This window comes from Dermacentor silvarum, chromosome 2 (assembly GCF_013339745.2).
Source record: "Dermacentor silvarum isolate Dsil-2018 chromosome 2, BIME_Dsil_1.4, whole genome shotgun sequence".
Taxonomy (NCBI): domain Eukaryota; kingdom Metazoa; phylum Arthropoda; class Arachnida; order Ixodida; family Ixodidae; genus Dermacentor; species Dermacentor silvarum.
Genome location: NC_051155.1, coordinates 246328965 through 246340630, shown reverse-complemented (window position 1 = coordinate 246340630; position 11666 = coordinate 246328965). Strand labels below are relative to the sequence as shown.

General features: G+C 41.3%; 1 protein-coding gene across 1 annotated transcript; it reads left to right on the top strand.

The window, feature by feature from the left end:
- The first annotated feature begins 20 nt into the window (after positions 1 to 20).
- On the top strand, positions 21 to 11088 carry LOC119443047 (tigger transposable element-derived protein 6). Its single transcript, XM_049662554.1, has one exon. It carries the CDS (start codon positions 368 to 370, stop codon positions 2036 to 2038), a length of 1671 nt encoding a protein of 556 aa, XP_049518511.1. The 5' UTR covers positions 21 to 367; the 3' UTR covers positions 2039 to 11088.
- Positions 11089 to 11666: the final 578 nt, after the last annotated feature.

Sequence of the window (11666 nt, the reverse complement as noted above, 5' to 3'; positions counted from 1 at the left end):
ATTGTAGCCGTTGGTTAAATAAACCTGGATGCAGTTGATTGCGTAATTATTGTAGTCGTTGGTTGAATAAACCTGGATGCAGTTCATGCCTGAGAGTTTGTATTCAATGATTAAATGCGGTAAGTAGTGTCCGAATCACGGTGTGGTCCGAATTCACACCTCCTAGAGTGGCGTCCTCTGAATTTAAATGCAGGTAAGCAAGCAAGCAAGTAAGTAAGTACTGACTTACTTACTTACTTAAAGCTTACGCTTTTGCTGGTTGAAGGCGCCGGGTAAGATTTAGGTAGCCGGAAATACATCATAAACGTCGAGTTTCGGCGTACCGCAACTGCTGTTAGTTGAGTTTCGGTTTCGATTGTTATAAACGATGGCTAGCAGGAGAAGTCTGAGCCAATCCAAAAGCGACCAACCAACCAATCGATACGACTGCCACAAGATGGCGACACCGTCTCTGCAAAACATTAGCAGGGAAACAAGCAGCATAAAAAGTAACAGCAACAGCAGCGCAACAACAACGACAAGTAGGAGACAAAAGACAGCAGCGGGAATGCTAACGATAGATGACAAGGCGCAGGCTTGTGACCCGCTGAACAAAGGTACGTTGAAAAAGCAAGGAGCCGATGCGTACGCTGTGCATTCGACCGGAATCGTCAAGATGATGCGCAAACGAAGTAGCGAACCTGTCGAATTCTGTGCGGATGCGGGCTTCGGTGGCTGCGGTAGCGGCAGCGGCGTGGTCGCCAAACGCAAGTTTACGGCCCACTTGAAGTTTGCAGACATTGACGCTGCCATGCTTCAGTGGGTTTTGGAGAAGACCTCCGAAAAGGTTCCGCTCTCTGACAGTGCCATACAGGCGAAAGCCAAACAACTTGCACAGGTCCTGGGCACTACGGACTTCAAAGCGTCCAATGGCTGGCTGTACAAGTTCAAGGAGAGGCACGGTTTCGCGCTCAAGAGCGGTTCCAAGGAGGAGGGAAGTCGCAGCACGCTTGAGGACATGGGTGCAGGAGTCTGCGGTCTGGGGAACTATCACCACGCGCTTCTCGACCACGATCCGGTCCGTGTCTACAGCTGCTGCGAAACGTCCATACTTTACAAAAGAGCGCCATTCGGCAACGGCTGCGAACCAAGCCCCGAGAGCTGTTCGCCGGACGACCGACTGACAGTGCTGCTGTGCTGCAACGCCAGTGGCACCCACAAGATCAAGCCTCTGGTTATCAACAGCCAGCGTGAGACTCAGGAGGTGCGTGAGAACATGCCCAAGTTGCCTGTTACGTATGCCTGGCAGCGGTCATCGTTTATGACGAGCAACATCTTCCAGCAGTGGCTCTGGGAGTTCGAGAAGCAGGTCGAACACAACTCGGTGCTTATCCTTGATACGTGCCCTGCTCACGTGAGCGTCCAGTCAGACCGCGTCAAGCTGCTGTACGTGCAGTCCAATATGCGCGAGCTGCAGCCTCTGTACGGAGGCGTCCTGAATGTTTTCAAATGCAAGTACAGGGCTGACCTGGTGGTTCACTATCTCAATTTCCCCGACCTGAGCAATCGCATCTCCATTCTGGATGCCCTGCTCTTGCTGGGTGAGGCCTGGAGCCACGTACCGCGCGAGACCATCGTCAATTGCTGGGTGCGCTCGCAGCTGCTGCCAGTTCGCATGTGTGCTGGTCGCTCGCATAATGGCGATAGTGACCCCATGGACCAGCTGTGCTCGTCACTTATGAAGGTGCGCCCCGACATCACGCGCAAGGACGTTGAAGACTACTTGCACTGCGATGACTCATGCTCCACAACATACAGTTTCAGCGAGGAGGCCATTGAATGCGCAAAGCCAGGCATCACCGAGGCACCTCCCCACTCCCAGTATCAGCATGGTGGCTGTCCTACCAACCTACGTCCTGGTGAAATACTGGGTATGCTTGACAAAATGGAGCATTTCTTCACCCACCAGGCGCTGACCAGTACTACTGACTTGCTGGCCATTCACAGCCTTCGAAGCAAAACTATACAGATAGCCAGCAATGACTTTCAGATCGAGTGATTCACCGTCTTCCTTCTTCCTTCCTTTCTGGTATAGCCAGCTTGGTTTTTTCGATGAGGTAGCTGAAATTGTATAGAATGGTCTGTGCCAGGTCCCCTTGGCACTTAGCATTTCTCAATAGCCCACTGAAAGTCACCTGTACTTGCTGATGCACATAGGTGGCACTTAGCATTAATTGTGCAGATGGCTTGCATGTGACTTCACACAAACCATACTGGTAGACCATGTGGCATCACTACTAGGCTGGATATAATGTGCTGCTTGTTGTGATGCCAGTGCTCTTTCAATGTGGCAGCTGTGACGTCAGTACAAGTGATCTGTTGTCACTCCTGTTGACTACTTAGGCAAGGAGGCGCCCTGTGCCAACCAGGGAGCCTGTGTTCAATATAGTCAGGGTAGCGTCAATACCTGATTTATATTGCATAGTAAATATGCAACTATAGATTATCTAAGCCTCATCATGAGCTTGTTCCTTCAAGGGGCACCGAAGCCATTGAAAACTGCACTCAGTCGACACAATCGCATATTAACTCCATCCAACTGTAAAATGCTGTGAAAGCAAAAAATGTTCTAGCAACTGAAAGAAGGAAGCAGTAGTGGCAGGATTTGATATTTGTTGTTTCCATAAATGAACATTTAATGTGTTTGCTTTTTCAGTGGTCATGTCTTGGCAAGTTAGACCATGGAGGCTATGCAATGCATGAAAAAGGAATTGCACTACAATGCTTTAATAACTTCAACGGGTACAGGCACTAATGTTCTATGCCTCACTCCAGTCTTGCATGTTCGGTGCGCTTAGTCACCTACTCTAAACAAAGATCACAGTGTGAGAACTTTTTGCAGCCGCATACATCCAGCAAGCCTACCACTAAGAGTAATTCACTACTGTTCACTCAGCTATTAATATTTCTGGTATGAACTTTTGTATGGGCAAATTTCACATGACGTCGTGGGCCCTATAGTGGTGGTGCCCAAGCCTTGACTTCTACAGTGTTTCCTGAGGTTAGTAAAAGCAGCTCGCTTTTTTTTTGCTCATGGTTTGCAAGCTAGGCTACCATGTGCAGCATCTGTTATTCTGCTTGTGCCAACAGCTAGCTGCACAAAATGTTGTGAATAAGTTAATTTTACTGTTGCTACTATGAGCACTTCTTTGGTGGCACCAAGTAAACAGAGCCACAGTTTTATTGAATTCCACATAACAGTTGCGAGTCTCTCATAAGTAAAGAAATTGGCATCGGGCTCCCATGTATTGTGTTCCCACTCAATACGATGTCGTCCCATTGTGGTCCTGCATCTTATGTTCCCTTTTGAGGAGGGCACTGACCTAAATTAATACCCCAGTCACACGGGCGTGCCAAAGGTCCTTTAAAGTTAAGAAGCATAGAGCTTTCAAAGGAACATTAGTTCAAGGGATATGTGTCAGTGCTACACGGTCTCCGTTTAAGCTTTTAACAGAAACTGCAACGTATCCTTAGCGCTGCCGTCGCCTCAAAAGTAATAAAGAATATGGGCCCGAATGCGTCTTATAATAAATTTATGCAGTATTTTTTCTGCGATATTTACTTTTTCTATTACATTGAAACATCAAAACAAAATGTACGCATAGTAAGGTCATTACTTTACCAAATACTGGAGGTATTTATTGTAATGTGTTGCCGCTGATGGCAGGTCGTGCCGACGCTGCTGTACCGGCGAGTTCATGATAGAGATTGCGGGTGTCCCAAAAATGTTTAGGATTTTATTACTAGTATTTAGTACTTAGAAGCTTGTTCTAAACAGGTCAAAATTAAACTTCCATATTTATAAACATTGTTATTTCTGCTATCGGACACCCTCTATGCTCGAGAGTATTCCCTTGAGATTTGAAAGGACGAATGCGGCCTCCTTTGGACTCAAAGCTCCCTTCCAGAAGTCCTCCTTTGGTGCACTCGTGTGACGGCTCGCAATCTCCCTTGAAGTAAAGGATCTTTGGTTCAAAGGTCTTTGAAAGTGCCCGTGTGACTGGGGTATGAGAAGCGTGCACAGTTTACTACACAAATGCATAGGGGGTTTTGTTGGGTCAAAAGAGACACATGTACAAGCTTCCCTGTGGCATGCTGGCTTGTGGCATCGTCACATTACCATCAAGGATAATGATGACCATCATAGCTCTCAAAGCATGTAAAGCGTCGGAGCACATGACTGTCAGCTATCATAATGGGGGCAATGTATACAAGATAATGTCTTCGCAACACTGTGAATCCTAGAATTTTTTTTAAAGCCTAGAACGTCTTTTATGAACTAAATTATTTTTAAAGTAAAAGTGCACTGCTTTAAATCATTTTGACGGTTACCTTGTTGTTACATTTTATTGACCATTACTTCTTTTTCGTGGTCATCTGAAGGATATAGTGAGGCTCTCTTTTACTAAAGTCAGTGGGGTGAGGCGCTGGCTCCATTGTGAATAGGCTGTTGGAGTCTGTATAGGTGCATGAAGAAATGGTGTTAAATGTCCTTTCTTTTTCACACGATTGTAGATTAAGAAAACATTCGCCACAAGATGAACTCTGTTTATTTATTTTTTTTTTTTTTTCAAGGATGAGGGCCTAGCTGGTGCCTGTACCCCTTCAGTATGTTAACTCCGGGTATTTTGCCAAGACCATTGTTGGGAAGTGTTCTGTATGAGTGAATAACGCAGTAGGCAGTCATTTAGTGTGCCTAAGCTATATACACATTGTACCGAGTATGCTCTTAAAAAGCATGCAGCAGTCAGTCACTCATTTGAATGTTAATCTCAACACCCTTAATCCTTTTTCCAAATTTTAATTCATTATTCTGAGTGAATAACGCAGTAGGCAGTCATTTAGTGTGCCTAAGCTATATACACATTGTACCGAGTATGCTTTTAAAAAGCATGCAGCAGTCAGTCACTCATTTGAATGTTAATCTCAACACCCTTAATCCTTTTTCCAAATTTTAATTCATTATTCTTGTCTTTGTTGCCCTTCTTAATTTAACACTGACTCTTAACGTCATTCCAAATGTTGAGTATTGTATTTAGGAAGTAGAAAAGCAGCTGTTCAAGGCATTTGCACATCATTTTCTTTAATATTTTTAATGAGCATTTCAGCCAGGTATCAATGCCAGGACCATGCCACTAAGTATTATTTTTGTAGTCCCTGTTTTAAGTTCCTATTGTTTACACCATTGAGTTGTCACTCATATAAGCATATGCATTTTACATTCATATTGTCTATTCCCTTCCCTATCCATTTTGTATGTGTTCCTATGTATATTTGAAATATGACTAGTGTGCACATTTTGTGCTTTTGTGGCATTATACAATGTTCCTCATTTTACTGTGGTTTTAAGATGTGCAGTCATGTTCTTCATTGTTCTGATGAACATCTTTTTTTGTTTAACCACTTTTTTCATGTGTGAATGATTATTTTAAATGTTTAAAATTACTTTCACTGTTTAAAGCTTACAACTCTCAGAACAAGAATGCATATTGCAGATTGCAAGACTGCTTAATGATAGTGTAACAGGATGCTATGATTGCTTCTTCACGTGTCTGCGAGAGATAGACTACTGGCAGGCACGACGTAACAAAGCATATTCCTTCGAAACTGTATATAATATAATGTCCTAAATATCAAATCTATGCAGGAACACAGACAACATTGTAGCATTACCAGGCAGCAATGCATAAGCGAGAAGTCAAGCGAAAGTGTCATGCCAGTGGCATCTTATGTGCTTGCAGTTTTTAATACAGGATTTACAGCATTTAGAAAGTAGTTATCTATGCAGTTTTATGTGTTGTTTTGACCCACACAAATTTACAAGATCTGTGGGTACAACCTACTATGCTGAGCTACACTGAACATCGAAAGAAACATTGAACCTGTTTAATGCTCTCACATCGTGCAACAACACATGCTAGTTTTTTAGAGTAGTTTTTTGCAGCAGGCACACCTAGTGCCTCTAAAGGACTGTCCAGAATCGCGACTTGCACATATCATTGTATCAGTGACAAGGTTTACCCCTTTTCTTTTTGCGGGAACATATCACAGATATGACTAAATTTGAGCTCAGTGTGCTTACATGGATGAAAGAATGCTTGTTGCATCTATTCTACTAATCGCTGTCCTGCATTTTAATCCTTGTGGTGACATATACTGTACTTGAAATCTTATGCACAAATCGGTTCCATTTCCTTTGTACAAAGTGAAAATTTTCTAGCTGTGTGCTGGATCACCCAGTGACCAGGCAGCAGCTAGGGTGCACATGATGCCTTGTGAAAAGACGTGAACCAGATGTTCTGGCTTTCTTTAGCAGTCATGTCTGCATTCACAGGCCATCTTTTTCATATTGCATTTTTGTGTTACATGCTTGTAGTGTTTCAAGTGCATCAAAAATTTTACTATTGTTCACTTGGAGGTCACACAATGTTTTTGGTCGTGTCATAGCTGTCACAATTTTTTTCCCGCTCTTGTCGTCTGTGGTTATTCTGTCTGAGCATTGATTTCAAGCAGGAATACTTTCCTGTAGAAGCTTTTTTTTTTTTTTTAATGGGAATCATTGTGCATTATGCATTGTTTGGAGTATGGTGCAAAAACAGTCACATGTTTTGTCTCCTTATGTGAGCATTTCTTCATTTTGAATCTGCTCATTGTTACTTGGTCGCTGCTACCAAAGAAGTGGTTACACACTACCGGGGCACGAATGGGCATACCCTTTAACTTTACACCAAAACTTTTTAACACATGTTGTATTCATGCGTATTTTGCATTGTTGATTTAGCACATCACTTGAAAGATTGCAAAATTTTGTTTGCCGCGAGACGTGTTCAATGCATACTTGTGCCGTGTTGTTTGTACAAAAAAATGTGTGGCTACATTACATGCCAAGCATGTATTTGCAAATGCGGAGCCAAATCAAAACCTTGTCTGAACACTGTAGATGTGCAGACCTTATGCTTTCCTGTTGAGTTGTACTTTTGGTGGGTAGTACAGTCAAACATTGTTGTCAGGTGCAAAGAAAGAAAATGACTTGTGGTTGATAGATAATCCCTCTGCTCCAAGTTTTTGTTTACTCAATTTTCTTTGCAACACTCTTCGTAGCTCAGAAAGCACAGGAGCACTGCTTGTTAAATTTGCGTACATAATTATTGATAGACAATATAAAATTATCTGAATGCTGAATTGGAGCCTTAGTCTTAAGCTGTTGAGCTGTTATTTGCTGATGGACATTTAGATTTAGTATATTTTTGTTGTGCACTGCACTTGTAACAGCGAGTAAAATATATTTTTGAACAGAAACACGAAGCTGAAAGTCAGACCAGGTAGTGATGTGCATGCAGTTGCATCCCTGTAATTATCCCTGTAAGTTGCATCCCTGCAATGTTTATTAGAACATTGCCTGTGTTTTGGAGGACAACAGTTCGAAGGCTATTTTTACCATCTGAATGCACTCAACATGTACTGATATACGCCTTTACTTAACATGCACTAAAAATGTGAAGAAATAAAGGTACGTTTAGTCGAGATATCTTTTATACTGCAAACCTTTAGTTCAGTATGTCAGCAGATGATGTGACAGGAACGAAGTTTACTCTCACCACTGATGTAATCGAACAATAGCATCACATTTTACTTTTGATAAAGTAGCCTCTATGGTAACATGTGAAAGTTGATGTACATTCCAAAAGGTGCACTCCCAGCCGCACCGACAGCTAGCCGTTTCTGAACTTGACATGAGTTGTATATTGTTGAGAAGCAGTCCCAGCTTCCTGCCCCCCCATTTTTTTTTTTTTTTTTTTTTCGCTTTGGCCTTCTTGTCATACCCCTAGTAGCTGCTCATTTACGCAGCACAACAAAGACGAATCAAAGTTCTGAGCTTTGGATAAAAACCTCTGGCCTTAGCACGATAAGCAAGCGTTCTGCCAGTAGAGTTGCTGTGGATTATAGTGTGCATGTGAGACAATGCAGCTATCTTGTAATGCTGTATTTGCAGAAAGTAATGAGTAAGCAATTGCTTTAGAAAGCTTGTACTTTGATGTGGTAGGTGAGAGTGGTTTGTTAGAAGTCGACATAGCTAGTAAGTGTAGAAGGGACATTTAGCAGCTGGAAAATGTGTGCCAAATTGTTTCGTGGCGTTTGAGTACAACTTACCATTCCTAGCCCTGCATGTTTTATGCAGATTGTACTGTACATAGCAGTCATTGCCTACTGTAGTTTGTGAAGCTTATATTATTCTATGCATAGCCATGGTCTCTGTCACATGCGTGTTAGTTTTGTTTGCCATGTGCATCGTTTACTGGCCTGCTTGTCAGAAACCTTGATCAAGCAGTCACACAGTCTGCCCTTGTCCTCTGTTTCGGTCTGCATTGCTGTGCTTTTTCCACACTAGAGAAGAAATGCTTTGTTCAAGTGCATTCATTGCATGCAGTATTTTGTTTTATGTGCATTTTGATCTATTTATAACTTGTGCATTAATAATATTGATGCTGGCTTGAGCAAAAAAAGAAAGAAACCTTTGCTTAACCCCACAAAGCCCAACATATCATTGTTAATATGCCGAGATTGATACCTCAATTTTCTGATTTACGTGAGGGAAACTTACTGCAAAGCCTGTAGTTGCATTTTTGATACGGTGGAGCAAGGTCTTAGTTGTGCATAGCCATCAAATTATTTGCAAGGAATTATTCTAATTTTTAACTGAAATACTGCTTTATACGAATGTACTCTTCATGGCCAGAAATACTAATGAACACATGCTAATTTTCTTTAGTGTAGAATGGTGTTTGGCCTTTCTGGGATTAAGCTTTTGGAACTCCTATGCTTTGCAAGTCAGCGAAGTGTGGTTACAGAACAAAACTGCTTATATATAAAATGCACTTCATTAACATTTAAGTGTTGTTTGTAATAGCAAGAAATGAGCCGCCAATCAAATGTTTTTGAGCTATTTTTGTTTACTGATGTTTATTTGCTGCATATTTAGTCTTCATAGTTGGTTGTCATCTAGGCAGCCTTGTATGGAGAACGAAGTGCTAGTTCTTGTCAGTAGCTGTTGAGCTTGAGTGATAGACTGATAGCTACGGTGAACCCACAAAGACCTGCCTGTTGATGCTGGGCATCAACACAACGTATGCAATTTAGCATTTTTTAATAAAAGCCATTTCATGCAACAGCTGTATGCAAACAGAACAGAAGGAACTGCTGCTTTGTTTGTGTTGCTGAGGCAGCAGCTTGGTAAATAAGTTGCCACACACACAGAGAAAATGTTGGTGTTTCAGAGATTTGGTATGCTAAGCAATACATCTTTACCACTGCTGAATATATGAAGGCTTCATGCAAATGTAACAGTTCATTGTGCTTATACCTCTGTTCAAAATTAAACATACTTTTTTAAAACTACTCTCGGGCAATAGGTAAAGGGTCATACACTCTTGGGAGAAACATCAGATTAGTGTGCACTTCTTCATGTCAAATTTAGGTGTTTATGGACACTTGAATGTTTTTACAAGACGTTTTCACTAATGTCCCTTTACTGCTTGCAAAATAATTTTTGTAAATGTTTTATTTACTTGTGGGGACGGTGCAACTTGTCAAATGTTTCCCATTGTTTCTGGCTTTGTGGCATTATTCAGGCACTCTTTAAAAAAAAAACTGAATTTTTATTAATAATGATTCGTCAATGTAATTTGTACCCTCTGTTCTGCATGTATCTTTTGCATCATAATAGTAATTTTGCAACATAATGCTTATTCTTACTGATACATTTTATTATAATATTACTGTGATTATTTGCCTACAAATATGTTTCTGCAGAATACTTCTAAGCTAGGCTAGTTGGTTTATGATGAACATAGTAAACATCGTAAGCGATGGGACAAGTGAGAGAGAGAGGTGTGGGAATTATGCCATGTTTCTAATCTTTTTTTCTCCAAGTTGGTAGAAGTGTCATTTAAAACTTCTGTTTAAGATTAGAACAAGCCAGATACAGAAGTTCTTGAAAGCTGCATATGTGCTTCAAAAGAGCACAGATACCATTCAAGACCTTGCCTGCTCAACTATGCACACAGCCTTTGCTGGGAAGCTGGTAACATGCTTGCACAGCCAGCAAATAACTGCAAGAAATATGCGATAGAAGTTCACTGATAAGTTCCTCACTAGTGAGCTTTCTTGGCTGCACTGTCACTGAAAAGCCTAGCTCCTGTGAAACATTAGACAAATTGTATTACCACTAGTTTGGTCATAGTAAAACATTTAGTGGCCTTTAACATACAAATATTCAAGACGAGAGTCGTTCCGCGACTCAATTTTGACAGCATACAAATCTTCTTCTTTGCTAGTTTTTTCTTTTTTTCCTTGCACTATTTATTACTTGTAAGGTGGTTCATGTTTATCACTATGCAGCACCAACTGTACATGAAGAACACGTAGCATTACAATGTAGCAAAGTTAATGTAAATGGCCCCTTCTCAAGTGCAAGCACCTTTGTACCCCCCATTTTTACTGTGGTTCAGCTGAAGGAAAAAAAGAGAGGTTCGTTAACCACAGTGTTAGCTGATGCCTGTGCACTCTCTTCTGGTGCATCCTTTGCTGGGGGCACTAGCTGAATCATCGGCAAGCATTCATGCATCTATTTTCAGAACCCCAGCTGTGACCAACATACTTCACAGCCTCGAGTTTCCACAGGTGCGAGTTTCCCAGTGCACTCCTAATTAAAGCATCTGTCCACTTTGTGCCTAGCCTGTGTTGTGCTTTTTGTTTTTATATGAACACATGAGAAACTTGCACCTTCTTATCAGGCAAGGAAAAGCTCACCCATTTTGATATAATTATGTAAATGGCTAAGGGATTATCAAAGCATTTACAACCTACAAGTGAATGAAAAGCATCCTATGGTCTTATGTTTATTTTTGTGTTTTATTCTTTTTATGTAGCAAACGTTGGCACCAACCCTACTTACTTGCGCCGTTGTATGCAATATTGTTGGCTTACTGCGACTTCTTTGTAATCGGTGCGTGTTATGTCCAGTGGCAAAAATAAAGGCGCTGAAAGACACCAAGTGTTACATTGCTTTTTGCATTGAGGTGAAATACAAGGCTACATTGCCACCGTGTGTGATCATTCCATTTTTAAGTGGCAAATATGTCTTTCATACTCAACCATACTTGCTGGAAGCTCATAGAGCCAATAGCTAACTCAAGTTTGAAAAATTGGAATTATATTTAGTTAAAAGCCAATGTTCTGGCTGGCATCCCAGTAAACAAACAAAAATTAGTGGATCCAATTAGAAAATTTCCAACCGCTATCAACTCGTAATGAACCACTTAAAAGTTTCACCACCCATTACAGTATACCATTCATAACAAATTGGGAGCACCATTAAGAGCCAATTAGCCATCCAGGTGTATTCAAATGGTAGTCAGTTTGACAAAACTGGTGTCCAATTGGTCAGCCAGCTAGATCTGACTGAAGATAACTGGATCCAACTGGTTATTCATTATTTATTTGTACATACTGCAAACCTAGGCAGAGCTATGGCAGAAGTGAGGTAAAAATAAAACATTGCAAAAAGCACATTCTACACAAATATGTGTTCAACAGCTGTCAATAGCTGCTGGAAATTTTATCAGTGA

Bases quoted from the DNA above. Each gene is read 5' to 3' on its own strand.
- LOC119443047 (XM_049662554.1), top strand. From the start codon at position 368: ATGGCTAGCAGGAGAAGTCTGAGCCAATCCAAAAGCGACCAACCAACC.